Source organism: Phalangium opilio, unplaced genomic scaffold (genome assembly GCF_054372755.1).
Source record: "Phalangium opilio isolate 3A_F unplaced genomic scaffold, DU_Popi_V2 ptg000344l_1, whole genome shotgun sequence".
Taxonomy (NCBI): Eukaryota; Metazoa; Arthropoda; class Arachnida; order Opiliones; family Phalangiidae; genus Phalangium; species Phalangium opilio.
The window spans coordinates 1,647,593-1,673,357 of NW_028324227.1; the positions used below are offsets into that span (position 1 = coordinate 1,647,593).

A 25,765-nucleotide genomic window follows, 5' to 3' on the forward strand; every position below is an offset into this window, starting at 1 on the left:
AATGATTTATTTCGTTCATTTTAATGGTTACGAAGATACTTTCAAGACATAAGGAAAGAATTTTTGCCAGTAATATTGGAAACAGGTAATTATCGTCAATATTGATGACGCATTTCATTAAATCAAATTTTTCTGAGCCGTACGGGTAACGGAGAATATAAGGGCAGCCTTCCAATGTAAAAGAATGACGTCATAAGATTGATGATTAGTAAATTAAAGGGGCGTGACGTAAATATTTTAGGCCTAAACTGTGTGGACAAAGTTCAAAACCGCCAATATGTCTGCCTATTATTACACACGTATAAGCCGCACGAGTTTTTCGGGTGTTTAAATTTTATTAACAAGAAAATATTACACAAGTTAGTTATGTCTCTTTTTTGGCACGACGGGATATATAAAATAAATATTTACAACAGTTTTCATATTTCTTTTTCAAACTTTCCTAGATTTGAAGAAAAAAATGTCTATACACAAGTCCACGTCCCCAAATGAATCTGTGTTCGCACTTCGCGAAAATTGTTCAACTAAAGCATCGTCGTGTTTTCTTTGTACGCGTGCTGGCTACCGCCGCTGGGAAACACTGGGATAATTTCGTCGTCATCACTAACGGAATGGGGAAAGAAGTCCAAAATGGGTGAGTGATAAATTTTTATCTATTTACGAGGTCACTTACTTGTAATCCTCGAAAAGTGGATTTTTGACGGAACGCTCGTCCTTTTCCGCGGAAACTGAACTAGTAGCCGTAGTCGGTGAGGCTTTAATTATAGAGGCGTCACCTTCGGGGGAAGGTGAAAGGTCACGATAGTAATCCCCTTGGTCCATACCATACTCTATGAACTCTCCGTTCTTTTTCTTGGACAAGTACGAAACATTGTCAATGTCCTTGACGTCCCTCGATACGTTCATTTCCGAAACGCTACCCTCTTCGTCTATAGGAACGCTCATTTGTAGTACCTAAAGGATTAGCGATTCAGTTACCTTTCTTCAATTATCATTAGAAGTTTGTAAAGCAATTTACTTGAGTTTCATATTCTTTTAAACTCGACTCTACGATCATTGGGTCATATCTGGAAGCGATGTACATTCGTTTCACTCTCTCCTTGTAGGAGACGTATCTCGACCACATACAGCAGTGGTAAACGATACCGATTAGTGTTAGAACGACTATTATACAAGCCAAGGCTATTAACGATGCCCCCAAATCCCCAACATCCGCTGCTAACTTGACAGGCCGTATAGACTCTGCCGTTACTACAGTTACGGGTTGGGTTATGACGTATGGTTCTCGGATAGTGTGACCCTGAGCACCCAAAGCATTCGACATTTCGTTCAGGATTGTCATTTGACTAAAGTCTTTAAATAATGTCCTGTAATCATGCAGTAATAGTTGTAGAGTTGGTCGATGACTTGTTTATATATATAATTACTCACTCAACTAGCCTGGGGTCTTCCCTCGATAGGATTCTAAATGTCTGTGGGTCAATGACGTAGAACCATATGTCCGTTCTGAAAATTGAAAATATTAGCTCTTGTACAAAATTTGAGGTTGGCAGTTGAGGATATGTTGTGGTTCTCACCCAGTTTTGTCCGATTCAATACTGTTATTTCGCACCAGCTTGAGTGAAGAAATTTTCTCAATGTCTACTAGCATATTGGTGTGTTGTTGAAGTATTCTAAATTTAAATGGAAAAATTTAATAACCGAAATATTTTACAAATTTCCAATGATCTTACTCGATTATTTCCTCCTTAATTTCTAATGCCTTGTCCGGTAATGTGTCTCTTAGGGCCATAACAAGTCTGTTAGTTTCGTCGACCAAGTTTATCTGCACACACAGAGACAATACATGATTGAATTAAAACCGTTCATTCTAAGTAATTTAATGAACTTACAAGTACTTCCGTTGTTTGCTTTGTTTGTTGGCCACTTAATGGGTTGTCAGTCGCTGTGACTTGTACCCTCAATGGTAAGTCTTCGGGTAAAATGTCTTCGAAGGTTTTAGTGTTACTTAAGTACCCGTTTTCGTTGTCAATCTTAAAATACTGTTGAGTTCTAGCTACAGGAACTATTTCGTAGGTGACTTTTCCATTAGGACCAGAGTCCTGGTCTTTGGCTGCGATTTGCACAAATTGAGTCCCGGCTGGCGCGTCGTAGGGTAGCGCGGCTAAGTACTTGTCCTTAGTGAATTGAACGTATCTTTGAGGTAGAATAAATTCTGGACGATTATCGTTCATGTCAACGATGTTAACCATGACTTGTGTCGTTATACGATTGGAACCTGATTCAAATCGGATTTAAGTTAGTAAGACAATTCGAGGAATCGGTTTAGCCGTGTATGCCTTACCAATAAGTCCACCGGCTGTAATAAGCCTAATCGTAAGCATATGTCTGGTCTTCTTTTCGTAATCAAGACCATGGCTTTTAACTCGTAATTCGCAATCCCTGGCATCATTGTCCAAAACGTAAAAATACCCTTCTTCATTTCCGGAAATGATCTCGCAACCAATAGGGAAATTTCCTTTGGGTTTGTTTATAACCGTTAATGTTTTGACCAAAGTATTTGCTAGAGCATTTTCCTCAACTTCGACCCTGCATATAATGTTATCAAAATAAATTAAGTCATGAACCCAACATCTCCCCCGTCTTATCAGAAACATACGTGTAATGGTGGTCGGCAAATCCTAACCCAGCATCGGGAGCTACGGTGACTAAATGCTCTACGTATACTGTAACTGTAGCCGTAGAGGAATACGATGGCTCTCCTGAGTCATGGGCGATTACTTCGATCTATAAATCAATCCAGTTTTGAGTTAGTTAATTAGTCTAATTGTAGAGTCTCTAATAGGACTCACTCTGTATTCAGAGTCCCTCTCTTTTCTCAAGTCATCCTTAACTGAGATAACGCCACTGTTACGATCCACTAAGAAGTAGTTGGGAATCTTGGGTTGAATAGTTGACATGTCATAACGCACTTGATTATTGGGGGACTGTTGGAAAGGAGTACAATGTTAATGGGAGATTTTTCATGCAGTCTAAATGGAATAGTAGTCCGGCATATTAATAGGGACTATTGAAGCTCATGGTATACCATGTTTTTATAAGTTTTTCCTTTTTTCTCGTTACTACCTTAATTTTACGTAAAAAACCATGATAATTACCGTTCCGTCACCATCCGTGGCGACAACAGTGGTGACCACTGTTCCCAAGGGTACATTGTCTTGCAATCTTATTGGTAAAGGTAGACTCGTGAACATTGGGGATATATCATTATTGTCCTCTACGGTAATGTGAACGGTCGTTTGGGCGTTAGCATCGTTACTGGGGTTTTCCAAGGTTCCAATGACTAATTTATGAGACCGTTGTCTCTCGAAGTCGAGTCCCTCGTTAGTTTTTACCATGCCACTTTGGGGGTCTACGTGAAACAGTTGGCGATCGCCTTCCCTAATGGTGTAAGTGATTTTGGCGATTTTATCCGGATCAGAAGCCTGTGAAGTAGAATTTTTTCTTCAATCTAAGTGTCCTCAATAGTATTCCCTGTTCTTTCATATTAATAAGTGTGAGCTCATGAAAACCTGATACGATTATTTATACGTTCTTACGCCTCATATGGGTTCTTTGTTTCCTTTATCTCTAAAGTGAAGTTTTTGTAGAATATGCCTATAGCGCTTTATAAATTTAAGTTCTAGCTCTATAATGTAAAGAATGCATGACAGAGTGAACCTTGTCCATCCCGATCAATAACATACTAACACACCTGCATTACGGCAATGAAAAGTTTCATACTTGGTGTTATAATATTACTTAAATTATATTATACATAAATAAGCGTATAGGAAACACGAAGTAAGCGAGTTCCCTGCTTATGATATTTCGTGATTGTGTGTTTACTTTGACTTGAACGACTTGGAAGTTGGGGGCGTTTTCGGGCACGATTCCTTCGTAGAGTGGCTGTCGAAAGATGGGAACCTCATCCTCAATATCGTTAACCGAAACGGTCACGCTAGCGGTCGAAATTCTAGAATCTGGAGCCCCGTCTTGGGCTGTAACCACCAAATGGTAAACTGGCTGAGTTTCGTAGTCCAGTTTCTTCTCGGTGAATATTTCCCCACTTTCGTGTTTGATGGAGAAATCGCTATATAAAGTTTGAAAAAAAAAAATCAAACGGAACACCTATTATTCCGATTCTAACGTCACGATCTTTGCCGAGTTTATAAAACCCTTTGGGGCACAAAAAATTCCTTAACCGAGCAAACCCGTTTATGGTTCCAGCGGGCGAACTGCGTTTATTAAATATAAATGCATAAAAGATTTCTTACCTTGACCCCGATATAGAATAGGAAATCTGGCCGTTAGTTCCAATATCATCGTCGTGAGCCTGTAAAAAAGGTTATTCTTTTTTTTTTTGGTTCTAAGTTTTCAAAATAACCAGTCCCTTTTTTGTGTGTAAGAAAAAATAAGTGGTTGGCGCGAATAACGAAATGTCTTTAGAAACTCACTTTAACTTTTCCGACTAAAGTTTTGCTTAATCCCTCGTCAACGTTAAATTCGTAATTATCGGGAGTGAAAACGGGGTTTTGGTCGTTGATGTCCATTACTTCTATGGCAACGGATCCAGTGGTAAACTGTTTTTAGGCGTGGAAAGAGGTTAATTAAAGATGTCATTATCGTTCAATTAGTATTTTAAAGGGATTAAGGTGGCAAGTCATATTCTGGGGATAAAAACGCTAGGGGAAACAATTGGAGCTATGACCTCAAATAGCTAAGCCAATCTATAAGTGTAACTTGATGCTTTTAACGCGGCTATGTTGGTTTGAAAGGCGTTTCTGACATAAGAAATAACCTATATAGGTGGGGCCTTTTAATTTGGTCGGTGTCTGAAACCAAGGTAGAAATATTGTGGCTGGTTTTATTATTCGGTTTACAGCCTGTGTAATTCATGTTGTAGATTTATATAATCTACCTCTTTACTGCTTGACCTCGAAATTATAATCTCAAATCTCGCTTTACGAAAATTTTAAAGGTCACTGTGTTGCTATAATTGAAAGAATAAGTCTTATGCTAAAGGATTGTTAAAATTAGTTTTTAAGTAGGGTGCTGCATGGGAAGAAATAGTATGACATAACCGAGTGTATTTCCAAAGCTTAAATTGAGACTATTAGCGTGTGACCCCTCGTTTACATGAGTTGTTTATGAAAAGAGTGATGAGTAAGATATTTAAATCACCATTAAATATTTTTTTTGGTATTCCCAAACACACATAGATAAACCTATCTCTAAGAGCTCAGAACTAAATAAAAAAGGTTTATTAAGCAAATTTCGACCCACTTTTCCGTGTCCCAAGCAACGCGACCTCATTCGATTTAACCCCTGATTTTACTTACCAATCCATTAGGATCGACGGCTTTAACCATGAGTAAATAAGCGGATATTTCTTCCCGATCCAAATGATTAGCGACGGAAATAACCCCGCTGGCCAAAGTAAATAGAAGCCAATTAAAGTTAATGAACCACGAAATTAACGAGTACAAGTACTACAATAAATTATCCTATTTGTTTAAAAGGACACGTACCTCGTCGGATCTATTTTGAAATCGTTGTTGATATTCCCCTTCTCAATCGAAAACTTAATGACGTCCTTTTCGGGGTCAGAGGCCTGTATTGCATATTCAATTAAAATGGAAAAGAAAATTAAGATTGGCAAACCCAACTCCCACAAGAAGTAGATCAACTAGAAGTTAGTGAAAAAACCAATAACCAAATCGCCAAAAAACATCCCCTTTAATATGTGACACTAAAACACCCTGTATGTACCTATAACAACGCTCCAAACATATTTTTCATGAAGGCTACCTGATAACTTTTTATGCAGCGGGCCTGTTCACATTTTTCTAAATCTTTTCTCAATAGTCGCGCTTATGTATAGGTTTAAGTAACTTTTTTGGGCTCAAAGTATAAGTAAGTAGCTTCTGGTGTTAATGTCCTTGAACCGTCGTATATAAATTCCATTATTTGTAAAAATGTAAATCTTACCATTATAGTAATCACGGTTGAGTTGATAGAGGCACCCTCGCTAACTTGAACCTCGTATCTTTCACGGCTCAAAACCGGTCCTCCGGTATTGGGACCGGGAACCACGATCACGTCCAATATCGTCTGGGAAAATCTATACGGGAAAAAATTAAAATAAGGAGAGCCGATGGATGTTCTAAATTAGAGTTTCGCCTAGTTTTTCTTTTAGTTTTATCAAGATGTGAAAATGATCGAAGTATGAAATAAAAAACGAGGGGAAAAAATTTTGGTGCGCACCTTCCACCGGTATCCGTTGCTTGCACGGTGATACTGTACTGTTCCCCCGCAGATATCTTGCTAATGACTTCTACCAGACCTTCATCGGGGTCGATACGGAACTTATTGCGTCCGTTATTGGAAACGTGATAAATGGAATAGCTAATTCGAGCGAAGTCTCCCTCATCATTATCTCTGGCTTGAACCTATAAATATATATGGAATTTCTTTCATATGACGAATCTTTGTGTGAAGCATTTCGTATCATTGCTCTTAAACTTCTTTTGGAATTAAATTTCTATAATAACTTATTTCTACATCACCACATTTAACTTTAATTACCTGACAAAGGATTACGAAAGCAATCTGATTTATTACGATCAAAAATTAAGGCTCATTACCTTGGTAACTGGTCTGACACCTTTTCCGGCTTCTATTTTGATGGGCGTGAAATTGGGCAGTTTCGGGCTATTGTCGTTCACGTCATTAATATGCACGCTAATTAGTACCGGAGCGCTGGCGGCGTTGCTCCCGTTGTTCCCCACTTGTTTAGCCGTCACCTTAACGCCAAAAATTAATCGATATATATTTCAATGCAAATAATATATCATTTAAATATTCTAATTAGCGTAAACAAAAATGTCGTAAATAATAAATGGACAAGAAACGTTTAATTCCTCACTTGGAACGTATGTAGCTTTGGATTTGGCGGGTCGCTATCAAGACCAGCTTCGTTAACGACGATGTAACCATCCGGTGTAATACGGAAGACTGTAGTGGTTAGGTCAAAGATGTATTCTTGTTTCGGGTCATCGGGTCCCTGTGGTTATATTTATTTGTTGAATATCGAAGAATGTTTTGTTAACTATAAAATATAAACACTTACAATATCAACGTCTTCGACTTTAAGTTTCAATGGTTCAGCCCCTCCTTTGGTAGTAACTACCGTGGTACCTACTGGTACATTCTCGTCAACGTAGCCCTCATTAGAGGTGGGTTGAATAAAAGGAGGGTTGCTGTCAACAGCTAGGATACTAATGTGAAGTTTAGCCGTCGCGAAACGTTTATTTGGTGTTTGTTCTTCAGCCTATTTATGAGAATATATTTACGTTTAGCCCAGTGTTATTTCGGTGTTTTTGGGCTAAGATTTACCTTAACGACAATGTCAAAGTTTTTGTAGATATTCCTATCAACTTCTTTGATTTGTCTTACGGTTCCCGATCGGTAATCAATATCAAAATACGTGTGGAATGATGGTGGGGTGCCTGCATAATAACAATTGGAGAAATTCAAGCTAAAGAAAGAACTAATTCAAAGCTATCTGTTTTAAGCAAAAACCCTTAAAATCATGGCAGTACAACTTACCGCTAATGAAACTATAATGAACGGGTGAATTGATGGAGTCCTTATCCTTGGCCCTAATTTTTTCTGGTTTGACCTCTAAGACTCCGACCAATGTCCCGCTGGTTAAGGAGGCTTCGTATTGCGGGTTGACGCAAATTCCATCGATTTTAGAACAACCTTCGTAAACGAATGTTGGACCTTGGTCATCTTCGTCCGTTACGGTTACAGTCAAAGTTGTGGTACTCGTCAGCCTTTCCGTGGGATCTGTAGCCTGATCCTGTTTATCGGAAACAAATGGGGGGATTGTTATTACTATTCCAAGATGCCATGGAATAAACCTGAATGTTTAATACGAAGGTCTTAGAGTTTTAGGTTCTTGAAGTTTAAGGGTTCGCCAACCATTTACAAGACTTTTCGTGTTTTGTTTTTAACATTTGAAATTTTCTTCACAATTTTAAACATATTCTGCCCCAAAACTATACAGGGTGTTTCAAAAAGGGTATTAAATATCAGAAAGATTGCTCAACATTAAAGTAATTCCTTACAAATTTTCACTTCTAATCGTTTCTCAGTATTTAAATAACAAATATAGAAACGCGTCACGATTTTAAGGGAAATGATTAAAATTTCAAGGGCTAAACTGTCTCTAATTACGGAAATACACACACCCTAATAATTTAAAACTCGACAAATAGCTCAGGGGGACAAATACCTTGAATGTCATATCTTTTGACACAATTTTCTATATTTAATATCTCTAATTAAAACAAATTAAATCAATTATCTTACCACGGCTATAACTTTGAGGTAGAGTTTGGGATTCGTTTCGTAATCCAAAGGATTCTTGATGGTCACGAGTCCTTGATGAGGGAACGGAATAGAGAAATAATCGTAGCCATCAAACTGTAATTTTCGACAAAAAGAAAAAATTCAAGTATCTTTAATCGATTTTGGGAACTTAATAAGGATTGTTTAATTATAAGTTTAAGTTGGTTGCGGTTGATTTGTCAATTACGTTACCTCGGGGCGGTCTCCAGGTACGGCGAAGTATTCAACTAAAGCGTTGTTACCGGCATCCCTGTCTCTGGCGGACAAATTCCAAAAGATAGTTTTGCCTACCGGCGATAACTGTGTTCATTGCAATGAACAAAAAAAAAACACGAGAACCTCATTAAAATTGGACTCAAAACAAACATTGGGCGTAATTAAAGGGTTCGAATTCTCCTTGGAATTGTCCTAGAGGAGATAAAAGGACTTTCTAGGCGTTTTTCAATAAAATTCAATAATTTTTGTAATTCTTATTACACGTACATTAAGAAATATATATTTTTCATTTAAGTGGTCCATGCACCGTATCTCTTGATGCATAGTAAACTGACAGTTGTACACAAATACCTCTATGGTACAAGTCATTTTTGTGCTCAACTAGTGTCACATGTAGAAAATGCTGGCAGCTATTGGTAATTGGCATGATTCACTCAAAAATTTGGGATTTTATATTGCCTTAAAATCATAATAAAATCCATAACAATTTAAGAAATCGTAGAGCCGCCACACTTTTTGAAACAATCATACGCTCTTGAAACCAATTAGCTTTTGTTTGCCATTTTACAAAAACGATATAATGGTAATTAAATAACAATTAAGTACATATTTTAGCAAATTAATTTCTCGATTATTATTCCGAAACTGGTCCTTGTTAATCATGTTTTAACTTAAAATATTGCGGTCAAAATTTAGGTCTAATTGCCGTTAACATTTAACAACAATGATCAGGAAGTTGGGTGTGGACTTTAAGACTATGTTAACTACATGTATCCATGCATCTAAAAGATGGAAAAAACTGGACTGGCTGTTTTAATTGTCGGTTATCGTGGTGGGCAATAAGGCGGGGTAAAATAATGTTTTTTCTTTGGTTATCTTAATTGTAATGTAGTGCAACTCATTTAAGTGATACGGATAAGGGGTTAGTGCGTAGAAAAAGTGGGAAATGGACTTACTTCAGGAACAGTGGTGAAATATTGAGTGGCGATGAATTGCGGGGCGTTGTCGTTCACGTCTATGAGTCTTACCACGACTGCTATGCTCCTCTGGGGAGGTGGAATGACATAATAGTTAATTATTATGTAATGATATATAGGTTTCGTGATGTTGTCATAAGTGACGTAACCTTTTTAGTATAAATGACAGACGTGCAGAAATATATTATTTGTATCTAATTGTTTTGTGACATTTCTTATGTAATAATATATTGAACAAAGGATTTTCATTTGGAAACGTTTCAATTAATTTAATCGAGATTAGCAGCCCAGGGCTCAGGACTGGTGTAAATAAATATAAAATATAGGATTAACCTTAATTATTTATAGAACTTTAATGTTTAATTCGTAAACAAACGATGGCAACTTTTCAAACGCGTTTTGATTGACATTGTTATGCCTGGAATTTACAGAAGTTTTTGTTAATAGTTAGGGCACAAAAACCATGGATTTTGGTGGGTTTCTGACCTCGGTGACCTGGATGTCAAATATATTAATAGCGTTAGTGTCGTTCGAAAACGTTCTATCGACATGTCATTTGTCCAAATCGAATGTAGCTTAATATATCGCAAAGTGATATACGAAAAAAAAAACCACTCTAAAAATCAAGGCGATGATGAATTTCTCAAAAATTCCATAAATAAGTCGCCAAAATCTTCGAAATATTTTGTCAAAATTTGTAAATTTAAAATCTCTAAATTCATAGAGATAAATAATTTACTCGCTGATATTGCATGGTTTTTGTTTATTTTGGAATTTCGTTGCAATTTGCATCCGTTTATATAAATATCATTAATAAATTTACGATGCCTAAACTCCGTGGTATTACGTCAATTACGACAAATAATTAAGTAGGTAATTAAGAACTAAAAATACCTGAGTAGAACCTGTAATTTCACTACATAATATTTGCAAACGTAGGGAAGCGAAACGATTATCCTGTAAACATAAATTTTAATATTGTATGATCAATGCGATGGTGTGGGAAATTATATATACAGTTATTTTGTGTGGGAAACCAGAATTAATCTACAGGTTATCTAAAAATAATATCTTACATCTCTATCGATGGGGTGTTTGAGTACCAGTCTCTTGCCATCAAGGTAGAAGAAGTCGTGCGTGGCCGATTGGATGGAGAGTTTAATTTTTCCCGGTTCTCCCTGAATCGGTAATTCCAGAGGTGTCGTCGTTTGGTTTGTTTCTGCAGGAAACCGTTTAATGAAACACAAATTGAAATTGCTTTAACGCAACGCCTTCTTAGCTATTTGGAGCTCGGCGTGTGGTTTCGTATTACCGACTTAAAAATAGAATGTAATTTGTATTTTGGGGTTTTATCCGGGATGTGTTAAAATTCTGCGAGTGCAAACTAATTGTTTTTGCTTCATTAACTTTGATTTAAATAAAAGAGCGTAACTAAAGACTGCTTAGAATGTATCGTGTTTGTTTTGTGTATTCAAATAATTAACAATTTAATTTGAGTGTTACTCCGCTCAAAATATTACGGACTAACGAAAAAAGGCCTATTCATAGAAACTGAAAGGACTGAAATTTCCTAATTTTATTCGTTCGTATTAGCTATTTGTTAAAAATTAAGATCAGATTGAGTCGTCGTATTGTGAGTTTTGACTACAATTTTTAATTACCCGTATCTGATAAATGGTTTTGTTGTTTGTTAATTGACCTTCTGACATTTTCTGGCCTATAGCATATGCCAATGAATTGGTGACATATAACTTTATGTAACAACTGGTGTCACATCTAGGGAAATGTCACAAAAGGTCATCTTCCCTTATATATTCCATATATAATATTCTTTTGTGGGATCAACTTAATTGCAAATAACTACTCGCTAGATACTGCCCTTCAAATGATGGTGTTTTACCTTTCACAGCGTAAAAAAACAAATTTTTCACGTAGCAAATCAACCTGCATCAATTTTACACAATTCGATTACTTACGGTCTTTTCGGCTTTCGGGAATGTCCACGATAATAACGCTCTCTCCTCGATCTGTTTCACATACTATAAAAAGAAAAAATTCTAAATTAGTTCCCAGGCATTTTCTCTCCCAATTTTTAATTACAATTTTTTAAAAATTAGGTCCGTTTTAATTTCTCGTTACTACAATACTGATTGAAAGAAATTAGGTATTCTAGAAACCGGACTTAAGGGACGCGAAGATGAAGCTTAAAGATATCTAGCACCTTTTTCTGAACCAAAAAATGTACAGAGAAAACCTTTTTAGGGTATATTTTGAACGGCGAGCCTCTCTACCGCTCTGTTTATTGATATGGAAAGTTTTAATTGGAAAAATTCTTCTCTGATTAATGAGAATTCTAGGTTATTGTTAATTGTACCATAATTGATTCAGAAGGAATTCAATTTACTCGTAACCATGTTGAAGTTGTTGTTTTTTTGTGTGTATTTATTACGTGTGTAACTAAACAATATTGTGCGAATTCTTGTTGGTTTAAATTTTGATTCAAGAATTATTGTTAATGTGAAGTGAAAGAGTTTTAATTTTATATATAAAAAAATCAAACCATTTTTACTTCCGCTTACCCTATTTATAATTTCACACGGAATTGAATATATTTTTTAAATTTATTTAAAATATAATACAATGGGGCGCGGGACACGTATTTTTGAAAGAAACTTCAAGAATTCCCCAAATATTTGGCTTATATACATACATATACCAACACCCTTAACCAAACTGGTTTGTTACATAAGACTTTGACTCAAGAATGTGCTATGTTTACTTAAAAAAATTATAAACAAGTAACTGTCACTTAAATTTAAGGGGAATTGTCCGCTAAAAGGGGAAATTATCGTAACTTCAAAATGCATTGATGTATCTTGAGTATCACTGTTGAAACTGAATAGAATCCAAAATTAAAATGACGTATTTAACATCGTCCTCTAAAAATTAACATTAAACTGAAAAAAAACATTCGTGACATCACGAACAGGTGCGCCGCGTATATTTTAGTTTATCTTGACTTCATTAGCGATATTCAACCCCTTTAGATGTTTAAAAAGTATTTATTTCTTTCGCGTAAGAGTTCATTAGAATTTTTGGCTACAATTCAGGGTGGAGTTGTCTAGGATAGGGAGCTACGCAGATGTTATTTCGCTTTAGTTGAAAATAGAAAATTACTAAAAAGAAAAATAAAACCGTTTGAATAGAAGTGGGATGATAATTTTTCCAAGCGTGAGAGGGTAGCTTCCTTTGCTTTCTTTCTTTCTTTCTCATATTTTTCATCTTTAACAGAGGAGTCCCCTTAATGAGTCTGAAACGCGTGTTTTCTCTACGGCGGTAGTGCGATAACCCTGAATGAAGTAAAAGTGTGTTATAATGCTATTCCACTACCATCACCTTAAGATTCGGTCTCGTGAACGCCGGTAACACTAACACTATAGCGACCGGGGTATCTAATATTCTTACTTGTTTTTATTTTTATTATAACAAAAGAACATCGTCCTTCCTCGGTCGGAACAATAAAAAAAAGTTGAAAATGTTTGTTCCGGAAGAATGATTTGATTTTTATTTTACGCGGTTTTCTTTATGCGATAACCCTGGCTAGTTATTTTCAACACTTGTGTTGTTATAATCATATGTATCCGTTATTATATTTAGATCTAAGGTTTTTTGTCTTCTTCTTTTTCCATTCGGTGTCTAAGTTTAATTCGAGATCTTTTTTTCAATTTGCCTCCCCCCACAAAAAAAATTGAGGTTTATAAATCTTTTTCTTATTTCTTGCTCGGTTTTTATAAAGAAATTTGTTTAATTTGTCACGTGGTGCATGGGAAGAAAGGGGGCAGTTGCTAACCGGTACCATTTAGAACATTTCAGCTGCGCCATTTGGTTTAAACTAAATTGGAAGTTTGAGGAAAGGTTAAAAGTCACCATCTGTTTTTTTAGGGGTATCCGTTAGTAACTAAGGGTAAAATTCTATTTAATTTTACGAGATATAAAGCTTTGCTTAAACTAATTTCTAGTCTAAAAACTAAAACTACACTAGAATGATAGAAATTATTTACTCAAGGATTCCAGGCTACTTTGAGGATAAAATGCAGACTACTTTGGCCTCCAAGTAGCCTGGCCTCCTTGCGTTAATGGTATGAATCCTCCTAGTCAGAAAACTAAGTATAATTCCGCTTCATGAAAAATTTAATTTAAACTTAAAACAAATTAATCATTTTCAACTTCAACTCCCATGAAAATAAAAAATTAAACTTAATTAATGACACTCTAGACAATTTATAATGTTGGCGCCTTTGTTCGGCAGCTTTAATTAATTCTATACTAATTCACTTACGACATAAATTTTACTTACACGCGGAAACTGTATAATGGTCTTATATAATCAGTTTCACATTATCTAACTTAATTAGCACTCTTAAAACGGGCCAATTATCCCATAAGATTTCTAATAATTTTTAAAGTTTTAAGAATGAGAATTAAATATTATTTATCAATGTCCCGAAGGCTTTAATAGCGCTAGTAATAATTCAAATCCATATATTATTCGCCTTTTGTTCAGATTTTTTTCAGTTGTCAAGGCTATTGGTATTAACCCAAGGACGGTAATTTGCATTTAAGGCCCTGCTAAGCCTAGCTTATTTAAAGTATAATAGGGTGCGCCTTTTATTGAGTATTAGATATTAAATTTTTAGTATTTATTTTTATCGTGAAAATCTCATTAAGTCAGTTACATAAATATCTGGTTTTAAGAAATCTACATTTTTTTTATTAATATATGGATATAAGCCAGTTAGATAATTTGTTTTCGACTTAATAAATCTTATAAACTTATGATATACGGTAAATAATAAAAAAAATTACTATAAACCTCGTAAATTATTCTAATTATAAGAAAATAAACATTTAATTATTTTCCTTATTTAAAGGTAAAATGTATGTGTTATAATATATCCATAAAAACAGCCAATCAAGTTATACTTTCATTAATAAAATCGGTTCGGTTTTCCTGATGGTGTTTTCTAAGAATATTCAATTAAGTTTAAACGATGCGTATAATTTAGTTTTAATTACTAATTTTATTATAATATCCTCTGCACGAAATGAGTTTGATTTTTACCGACCATAATTCTTTTCCGCGTTTTATAGTTTAATTATATTTGAGAATGACAATATACCATCAAGTATTAACCGGGTGACGTCACCCCTACCAAACTGTATGCAAATTAAATGGCTTTGGATAACGATTGAATGGATGATTTGTACAATATCGTGAGAAAGGCAAAAACCACTAACCTGCTAGGCCAGTTGTGATGTACGTAGACAGGATGAAGGCGATGGGAAGTAGGAACATTGCACCTGAAGTTAGCCGCTTCATTCCCGGTAAAGCGCTGAGTTGTTCGTGAAAAGAGAAAAAATATAAATTAGTTCGATTAAATTTAGAATAACATCCATGGAAACATAATTTTTTTTATCAGGTTTAATTATTTCTGGAATTAAGCTGCAACCACTTAATATAGGCTTATTCCAGTAACTTTGGTTACAAAATGAATATTAATATTATTATTATTGTAAACGGAACAAAAGATACACGAAGTTTCGAAAGTTTTTATTCGAAATCCATTTGGCAACTCTAAGAGCTAGCCGTCAATCCATAATTTAACCAATATTTATAATTAATAATTTTTACCTTAAATTTTAAATAAAAACTCTAATTACTCCCTAAAAGCTAACTCATTTAAACCCTAACCATGGAATTTAAATTCACCTCTTACTTCTTTCAGTTGAAAGTCGCGATCGAGTTTCCCAAATACACCAAAAACAGACCAGGATTTTTTTCTCGTAATTGTTGAGTGATTGTCACGGGTTTGTCGAAAAAGACGTAACGGCAGTATCATTGACATTTATATATATTTAGTTTAAAAAAAGTTCTATAACTCGCAACCGACGTACAAACGTTCCCGGTAGTTTTCAACTTCTTCAGAAGAAGAAATTTAGGTTACAAAGTTTTAATGATAGTTTTTGCCAACAACTCTTTACTCAAGTGACTCGATCTTTCGAATGCTTCGAAAAGAAAACTGGTATTTACATGAGCAAGCTCTTTTTTTAGTTTTTTAGTTTTTCAGTCAGTATATTTGTTGGTTGATATGTCCCATATATGTTCCGAGAAATATTATTTCACAACTCAAAAATTGTCACGCGTCTATACCGTTATCACTTTTTTTAGTAGTTTCCTCGCATATAAGAGTATGTAATAATTACATAGGGTGTAAAAACTTGGCTCCGTTTTGTAAAAGAACCTTTGGTATTTTAGATTCTTTATATATTTTTATCGATATGGGGGACTGACTAGTTGTTTATAAAAATCTGGATGCGCCACCGGGAAGCAAATATTGCTTAAATTATAATGGGGGATGTAGATGATCCAGTAAAAATATGTCCCCTGGGCAACAAACATTTTTAGTTCAAAACTGACAGTTAAAACGTTTCCAAAAAGAAAATTGCGACGGTTTTAGCCCACAAATATTTAAAAAAACGTTTTTGGAAAATATTTATAATATGGAATTCATGTCGATGCGACAATAATTAAATATAATCTGTCTGTTCTGCACTTAAAGAACTAACTGCAAAACTTTGTACTAGATGTAGCAATGATTGAATCTTCAATTTCAGTAGTATTTAATAATATTTATTGTTTTTCAGGAAAGATTTTTCTAAATTAATCAGTGACTTTAGAAAGACAATTCACGAAATGTCCAAATAACAATTAACATATATTTGGGTAGGTTTGAAAAACCCCCAGCCCACCGGGTTCTATTGCAGCTTTTTTATATTTAGCAGTTGCGTGATTTTTAGTAATTTTCATAATAATTAGCCACTGCTTATTTAAAAAATCTTAAAATGCTTAATGAACAATAATAATTATTATTAAATAATACATATGCATATCTTTAAATACGTTAGAAAAGAAATTATTTTAGAATTTAAATTCATCAAAATTAAAGATTTTAGTGATGGTTTTTATCATGGTGGGTAAAGCCCAATATAACACGTGGGTTTTTAGGGCTGGTTTTTTATTCGAACAATGGTTTTGGGAACATTCTGATCCGGTGTAGAATATATCAAATTAACGCTTATTTGCTGTTCCGATCTCTTCTAGATTGTACAGAACCGGAAATGTAAGTCTTGAGTCATATTGATATATATACTTAATATTCCGTCCCCTGTAAAATTTAAGAAGAAAATTAAGGGCGCCCAAAGAACCTACCTTAAATTGTCTCTCACTGAAATTTTGACATAAAACATAAAATGGGTGTTTTCAAACAATCACCCTTCAAATATCAAAACAATATGCTTTCATCATTTTCATATCATCTAAAAAGACGCATTGAAAATTACACTTCCTACTCTTTGAAAATTAAGGCGTTTTCTAGATAGATTTGGGTGTTCTTGAAATATGTAGTCCAATATATAATTTTCAATCGGTTCCTCAAACAACCCATTTCATTATTTATATATAGGAGCTAGTGTTTCTACTATATATTTTATAATTAATATAATTAATCCCTTAATTATTTATATTGAGGGTCGATTAACTAACGCGTCCTCGAATTTTTATAATTTGAAATAAAACAAATTTAATTTGGAACTTTATTTAGGTCTCGTAAATTTTTATATTATTATTTTTTTATTTCAAATTAAATTACACCGTAGCCAATTTTCTTCACGATTTTTCGTCGAAGCCTGGTTTTTCTTTTTTTGTGTGTTGGGAATTATTACTCAGCTTGCGTTAGTGTATACTCGAACTTTAATTCTTATGTTTTTAAGAATATGGTCATGCGAGTATAACTGGTATGACTCGTTTGTATCGTTGGCGTTCACCTAAAAGTTTTAAACCGAAAGAAACGCGTTTCCGCGATGAACCTGGTATGCCAGAGAAGAAGAAGATGACTGTGTGTTTTAGTTCGGCCGCCGGCAAAAAGAAAGCGGGTCAAAGAAGATGAGCCGAGGCCGGGCCAACTGTCATTTAGATTAAACTAAGACAGACCATCCCTTACGGGATTCAAGACTTAACTATACAGTATCTCGAACGATAGCTTCCGTAACTGAGAGAATTTATTGAGATAAATAACCCTGTTTAGGGTTAAAGCTTATATCATCTTCAGACGTGTACTCAAATTAATTAAGTCAAAGTTCGTTTTAATTAAGCCTAAGTTGGTTTTAAATGGAGGCAAAGTTCGTTTCAATTAAGCCGATTTTGGTTTTAAATTAAGCCAAAATTTGTTTGAATTAAGTCGATTTTTATATAAATTAAGCCGATTTACATTGAATCTATTTCGAACGAAACCACCGTTGGTTGGTATCAAACCAGGTATTTAGATCTCGTCTGAAGAGGGTATTAGCTACTTTTGAAGTAAAAGGTTTAATTGAACTCGTTTCTTATATGCCCCGTTATATTTAGCTGGAAGCATATGAATTTCACCGGTTCATTTTAATGGCTGATCGGGCAGTGAACGTTAACAAAATCTTCTAGACTCTTTACTACGCATCCTAATCAGTGAAAACTTGAGGTCGCTCTAATATCAATGCACTGAAAACCCCATCTTATATAAAACATACCTGAAAATAATACCTAATAATGTTAATTTTAGTAGATATAATTCCACGGTTGATTTAAATTTTTAAACAAAAACTTATCCACGTTTTTCGCCTCGTGAAAATCCCGTTATGTTTGTAAGGTACCATTATTATAAAACGATATATCCTGTTTCGCCAATATATACATGGCATAAATGATTTAGAAACCGCTATTATACTTAAAAAAAGGAATTAAAAAGCTTAGTTCTACCATTCTACGTCATTCATTCTAGAAAATTTCAAGGTTGAAACGAGCTCTGCCTTCTTAATAACATTCCAGGCGATGCACGTTGCTTTGACTTACGTCCAAAAAATGTTTTTACTGTAATATATATATGAAGAAATATTTTAAATAATTGTGGAATGTTTGTAAACAACATCGTTAAGAATATGTTAAATATTGTAAATTAATGCAACAACATTACTTAGATGCTTTTGAAGTGGTAGAAGTAAGTAAGGTACCTGTTCAACGAAAGGTCAAATGGCAAATTGCTCCAAGAACACCGCTTAATTTCTTACAGTCCTTAGATAAAACTATTTATCACATCACGTGTCACATTCTTGTTATTTAGCTTAAATATCATCAAGATTTTCCTTGATATTTAAATATTCCTGGTTCTAAGTAAATATTCGACTAATGCGTTATCTAAATTTCAAAAATTTAATAATTTATTGTAAAAATTCGTGAATTTTATATAAACATATTTCCGACAGTTTCCGAGGCTAGAGGCGACTGTATCCGAAATAGAAACTCTTTCTGTCGAGCTTCGTAACTAAGGCATTTAAAAATTTAATTAACAGTTCTAAAGCTACAGATCGAAACCGCGATTTCCTGGTACGCTCACCGGACCTTAATTTATTTTATCTTGACAGTTTTATTAAGTGTGTCCGGAATGCCACGCTCGGTCTGTGAAATCTATTTTTAAATCGTAACGGACTAATTTGGGAAAAGGAACAGTTGCTTTTATTAATTGCCAGAGCCTATAGTGAAATTTGGGTTTGAATTGAACACATACATACATAGATAGATAGGAAATATCCAATTTCCTGATTGGTTTTTGATCATATCACACGACAAGAGTGTTTAATTTTAATTTTAAACCGAAAATTTTATTTATTATTGCCCTTAAGGTAGCTAAGTTTAAGTTCCTTTTCTTACAAGTTTAATTGCGTTAATTAGTTAAATAGTTGAACCTCGTGGGGATGTAGAGTTCATTTTAGAGTGTTTAGGGCGTCTAGAGAATTCCATCCCTAATTAGTTAGCAAAATAATGAGTTCGAGGTTACGAGTATCTCCCTAATTGTTACCAAAAGTTCATTACTTGAAATTAAAGGAACTCGAATACATCTCTGACTTAGATATCAATCCAAAATGAACTAAATCAGTAGCCTTAAATACGTTACCATCTTCATTATTACTAATATTTTATAAAATATCAAACTTTATACAAAACTAGTTTCGGTATCGTATAGGCCAAGGGGTTTAGCCGCTGCTGCAAGCGAGAAACTTTAAGTCAATTAAAATTAAGACGGTGAAATCGGACTAATTGAGATGTCATAAGACTAATTGTGATTGTTACCAAATACTAAAAATTTATTTAAATACCGTAATATTGTTCCAATTTAAGCTTATTTGCATATATCAAATGTATGCCTTCGATTTACGAAATTTCGAATCGGTCTCTTTTAAATCTACTAATGTCAAAATTAGCTCATTAGGTTATGATTAATTCAAAAATTATGGATTTTTTACGATTTTGAAATTGTTTAAATAGGTACAGTTAATCTTTGCTCATTTATTTTCTCAAATAGTAAGAAAAAATAAATGCCCTAGATTTTTTTTTTCTTTGCCAAATGCTTTTTGCTTAAAAATTTCGAAAGTGATTTTTTTTTCATTATCTCTCTTGCTAAATGAAGAAACTACACAAAAGCTAGGGTGTAGAAAAAAGGTGTTTTTTCTTTTTAAATTCATTTCCAAAATTTTATTATTCAAAGTATTGCGCAGACAGTTTTAAAAACTAGTATATGCTTTAGCTGTTTTGTTACATTTTCGGATATACTAACTCGTTCGTTAGGGAGTTTTCAAGTTTTGGACTAATAATATATTTATGAAATAAATTTTAAATGGGTCCGATATTATTTAGGGTAAACATATTTGTAAACTGTATTTTCTTAATTTGGAAAACCACGGGGAACGCTAATATGTATCTCTTTTGAGGAAATGTTAGTGCTTTATCCTTAAAGGGAGAATTAAATGTTCAGACAACCATTTTGTAATTAATTTACATTGATACAATAACATCAAAATAATTAATAAAACTTCCCAAAACCTTTCCGTGAATTTTATATAATTTTTCAAAGTTTCAAAAGTGAATTTTCAAATTCTCAATGAAAAAAAAAGGGTCAAACGAAAAGTGAAAGTCGCTTCAATCACAGAATAAACCAGGTGATGTCTCAGTTTATAATTGCTCATTCGTATTACCCCGGTTTTTTTAATTGTAGTATTTTTTTTTTCCTAAATTAGAGTTAGGCATATCACGTCCACTTTTGTCATTTTTGAAAAATTACATAAAATTAGGTAAGTTTTGCCAACGATTTTGCTGTTATTTCAGTCTCCCTTTAAAATCACCAATATTTTTTTATATTGTTGAGCTTGAGAAAGTGGAGCTCTTAATAGAGAGAGAGAGGGGCTTAGCGGGTGTATTGTTTAAGGCAACCCCCATCTAAAGAAAAATGTGTAATAAATTTTTTCTTTTATTTGTATGATTTAAAATCACAGCGGTAATATACGATTTGGGTAACGTAGATGTACGTATCTATGAGGGTAGCACGTGGTTGACCTCGATGCATTTTTATACTTGAATGAACTCAGTATCTTTTTCATTGACTTTTGGTTTAATATTGAATTTTAAAAGTTTTATACCACACCCCATTTTATTTCACACTATTTAAGGGTTTATAATTGATTAATTTCAAATAAAAACATTTATTTTGGGTTAATTTTAATTGTAAATGATGTTTTGTTGTAGTTAAATAGCGAGTTGTCCAAAAATATGTATGGCATCGTTTAGCCTTTTTTTAGCTATCTCTTATAATTTATTTATTTTAAGTGCCAGTTACTTATGTAATTAAATTTACAATTAAAACACCAGGGATTCAGAATTTAATATCTATCATCCTAAAAATTTACCGCTTTATTTAGAAGTTTAAAATTTCTAATATACTTGTACCATTTAAGCCGAATTTGATGAAAAAATTAAATCTATCTACATAATCTCGGATAAACCCAAAAATATTGAGAGAATAGTTTTGAAGTAAAAACTGTATTTCAAATAAGTATTCTCGTTTTTTAATAAGATCAAATTATCTTATTACATTAACATAAGTGAAAATTTGCAGATTTCACAAGATTTTTGATATACTCAAAGAAGTCAAAGAGAGGTTTTTAATAACTGCTTTCATTCCTTAAGGGTGAACCACAATAGACAGGTTAAGAAATTCACCGCAAAATTTTTACTTAACTTCTAACGCAATAGACGTAAGATATTCCAGTTTGGGGTTAACACCTACGCGTTTTTAAAAATGAACGAAATTAAGGCGCTAAACGTCTACGATTCTAGTAGTTTTCGTGCACCTCTTGCACTCAATTCTTTAAACTTTTCAATATATAAAGCAAATTGGCTTAATCTCTAGTCTACAAACTGCCAAAAAAAGACAAATCTATAGGTGCTAGGGATTTTCATCATAAAGCCTTTGTGACTTCCTCTAAAATGGTTCCTCTTCCTAAATATCGAATAGTATAGTTCCCACATCGAGTCATTAGCGTTCAAATGATAGCTATCGTTTGATTTACTGCACACATTATTGAAAATCTGATAAATTAAAATGAAATCTAACTCTTGCATGTAATACAGTAGTTCAAAATTCGGAACTCCGGACATTGTCCTCAAATTTAATTATGTAACTGGACACAATACACTCGGAAACTTCCGCAATATACTTTCACTTTTAAATTTAATTTCATTAAAACAATTCAGAGGCCAATGAAAGTCGGAAAAGAAAAAAACAACGTATAAAACCATAATTATAACTGGAAAATTGAGGTACTTGTCCTATGACAATAGACACGCTATATGCCTGTCCTTTCTTTTTAAATATAGGCGTACATTTGCTTATTTTCTACTTCAAAATTTACTCCCCGCTATCTTAAAAGTTAAAACAATGGGAAAATCCAAAATTCCCCCGAGGCAATCCCAAATCCCGCATATCCACTGTGTATTATACCGCTATATTAAATATTTTTCGTCAGTATGTCATTTCTTTATATTAATGTCTATAATACAAACGAAACGGGACTCGCAACTTCTTTTATTATTATCAGGAAGTCTTTGTATTGAGATGTAATAGAAGTTGGAGAAGAATCTTCTTGAAAGAAGAACTTGGCCTGATAATCTTTTAAGTTCCAACAATGCCTTCAAGGACTTTATAGCTTTAGATTCGTGCGAATTTGCGGATTGTCTCGTCATTGTTTAAAATAAGAGGTTTCTGACTAATTGTCTCCTCGGGGATTTATTATAGGGGTCTTCTTCTTTATTGTAGTTTAGCATACGTGTTGTTGTATTAATTTTATAACTCGCATAATTAATTTTTAGGCCTAAGTTCAAATAATACATTAAATTCTTTTTAAACTTATTTTCTTATAAACTTATGGTGAGATTAATCACGAAATTAACGAGGGGTTTCAATACCTTTCATTACTTGCATTAAAGTTATTTTAATATTTTAGGTTCACACCCTTAAAATTTAAATTTAAAACCAATTCGTTTAAGGAGGCATTTTCTTTTCAGATACGCTTGACAATTATATTCAAGGACCCAATTAAAGTATTTATTTCTTTTTTCCTTTCTACATCTGTGACCGTTTTTATATGACGTTTATACTGCTTACTTCATTCTAATCCTTTATGTGTAGCCTAGACAAAGCACCGTCCGTGGTTATCACGTTTCTTGTATCTTATTTATTTTTTTCTACCATTGTTCTAGTTTCGCTATTTTTTGGGAGTGTTTTTTTTTCTTCTCTCTCATCTTAGTGATATACTTTTCTTTCCTCTTAAATATTTATTTCAATGTTTAATTTGGCGGAAACGTTTTTCATACCCGCTATTACGTTCAACAATCCAGAACAGTGTTTGTTTTTTCGTCGAATTACACGAAATTAATCTTGTCGGATGAATATTTCTTAATGCTAAGTTATTTGATTTGTAGTTCTTCGGAAATTTACTTAGATAGGTGAAAGAAAGGGAATTCCTAGAAATAATTTTGGGAAATTGCTAACTACGTAATTGCCTGTATAAACTTAATGTGTCAATGTTGATTCATGGAATCAGTTAATAATCGTAACAATAAGTGACAGTAAATGGGTATTTATTTTGGGTACTGATTGACCGTTTTAAATACTGAATTTTCAGTATTTTTGAACGATATATCGTGAACGGTAGCTTAACAGTAAATATGGATGAAACAAATTTACAAATTTAGGTTGTCAAAATGTTGATGCATGTGGTCGCTATTCAGTTAAGTCGTTGTCAAAATCAAAATCGATTTGATTTTGATAGTTCAATTTATTAGACTTTAATTAACTGAATTGCGTTCATTAAAGTCATCGAATCTAATATTGGTAATTACGAAAATTATCTCTGATGAGCAAAATACATAAATTAACCATTTGACTGACCGCATCATATGAAAGTAAAAATATGTTCAATATTTTTACATAATATATAATTTTTTCTGAATATTTATCAATGACATTTAAGTTTTTGACAACTTTATGATATCACACAATAAACTCTCAAAATAATTCTCAACAAATATTAGTGAAATAGTTTTCAACCCCTCAAACAGGACCAAAAGTTGACCAGTCTCTAAATACTCCTGACTTTTGTTAACATTTTGATGGTCATGTTTAAATCTACACAATGTGTTCATTAACCAAATATCGCTTTCATTACCAGCACATTTTCCAAGTAACTTACAATCCCTTAACTTTCGAAATACACGATTTTCATAATTTTTTTTAAACTCTCAGTACACCTTAATTTCAACGATATGAACTCCATATATAGCTATAAAATACCTAATCTATAAACCTTCGAAAAATAAAAAGAAAACCAACAGCATTCTAATGAATGCAATCTAATATTAAGTGGGTTTTGACCGGCCCGGGTCTTCGAACTTCTCACACGAAACTCTCTGTATTTCTAAACCGATTCTATATTCCCACACTCAATCCTACGCCAATAGAAAACCTTTTGAAGCTATTGAAACGGTAGCACCGGAAAAAGTTCATTTTATAATAAAATATTGAAAGAAAATGCATGGAAAACATACCTTGGAAATCGTGGTTACTCTCAAAAATCCAGCAGGTAAAACGTTTTATAACTTAAACGAGTGTTTAAGTGAAAGTTATACACGGTGTAATTGAAGTACACTTTACCCTACTGTCCAATACGAGCCTATATACGACAACAGCCTATTTGTTTAGTTGTAGTTCTCGCTCCGCTAATCAAAATCTCAGAGAACCTGGCGCGTAATCCATTTTTCTCGAGAAACTCTTTCTAACTGAATGTGGCTATCCTTGTTGGTGAGAAACCAACTGGCTCAGTTTCTTTTTTTGCGCGCTCGCGCTAGCGGTAAGAAGAGAGGTCACCAACGTTACGTACAAATCCCGCTTGGCTTCTATTCGGTTCTACCTTTCCCCCAGCTTGAACAACTGGTCCGACCACCACACAGACTATTAGACCGCCATAGACCCCTCCGGGCAAACTATAACTTCACCTGTATATATTTTTTACATTACCCACCCGGCCAAAATGTTATTATTCGTCCCACCCTACCTGTTTAAACATTTTTTTCTCGAACCCCCATTTTAAGTTGCTATATAAGCGTATTGTGGAAACCCTCCCTCCCCGCGTTTTCCGTATATTAACTTTGATTTCCTTTCCCGCGTAGTTATATGGTATTTAAAATGCGCGAGACATATATTAGAAACGGCTAAAAAATATCTGGACGCGGTCTTAGAAGTATCGCTCTGGTTCCGAGGGGTTAGCTACACTTATCTTTGCACATTCCTGAGTCGGCAGAGATGAACTACTACAGTGCGTTAAGTAAAGTTGAAGTCCTTTGAACCCTGACATTCCGGAATGCATTTTGAGGATACGACGGTAACCTGAGCCCAATTGTATTTATGGTGGTCGGGTAAGGGTTTAGGTTAAGTTAGGTTGCATGGTGGTCGGGTAAGGGTTTAGGTTAAGTTAGGTTGCATGGTGTTCAGATAAGGTTTAGGTTAGTGTTAGGTCTAGTTTGGTTAGGTTCATTGGGGTTCGGGTTGCGTGCCATCCTCTAGACTGCATTTTGAGTTTCTTCCCTTTAATTGGAACGCTTGATTTTATCTTCGCTGGTACGTTACTTTACAAAG

General features: G+C 34.0%; 2 protein-coding genes across 2 annotated transcripts in view; one reads left to right on the forward strand and one right to left on the reverse strand.

Moving 5' to 3' along the window:
* Positions 1-315: 315 nt before the first annotated feature.
* Positions 316-25,086, reverse strand: Cad99C (cadherin 99C). Its single transcript, XM_089859857.1, has 31 exons — positions 24,679-25,086; positions 14,949-15,043; positions 11,627-11,689; positions 10,727-10,869; positions 10,545-10,607; positions 9,630-9,719; positions 8,650-8,757; positions 8,419-8,532; positions 7,651-7,906; positions 7,438-7,550; positions 7,172-7,372; positions 6,968-7,105; positions 6,687-6,845; positions 6,307-6,491; positions 6,031-6,163; positions 5,571-5,653; positions 5,382-5,469; positions 4,497-4,622; positions 4,317-4,375; positions 3,889-4,132; positions 3,159-3,485; positions 2,853-2,987; positions 2,660-2,787; positions 2,345-2,589; positions 1,893-2,278; positions 1,734-1,825; positions 1,578-1,673; positions 1,432-1,506; positions 1,019-1,367; positions 674-954; positions 316-603 (listed from the first exon to the last, which is right to left on the reverse strand). Exons 2-31 carry the CDS (start codon positions 15,028-15,030, stop codon positions 525-527), a joined length of 4,641 nt encoding a protein of 1,546 aa, XP_089715983.1. The 5' UTR covers positions 15,031-15,043; positions 24,679-25,086; the 3' UTR covers positions 316-524.
* Positions 505-25,765, forward strand: part of LOC149609998 (uncharacterized) — a 60,866-nt gene continuing 35,605 nt past the window's right edge. The window contains exon 1 of the mRNA XM_089859893.1: positions 505-634. The gene's annotated coding sequence lies outside the window, so the exon portion shown is untranslated. The remainder of the gene's footprint in view (positions 635-25,765) is intronic.

Bases quoted from the DNA above. Each gene is read 5' to 3' on its own strand.
- Cad99C (XM_089859857.1), bottom strand. From the start codon at position 15,030: ATGAAGCGGCTAACTTCAGGTGCAATGTTCCTACTTCCCATCGCCTTC. The intron at 2,988-3,158 runs GTAATTATCATG...CCTTTCCAACAG, and splicing joins CCACGGATGGTGACGGAACG to TCCCCCAATAATCAAGTGCG. The intron at 2,590-2,659 runs GTATGTTTCTGA...CATTATATGCAG, and splicing joins TTTGCCGACCACCATTACAC to GGTCGAAGTTGAGGAAAATG.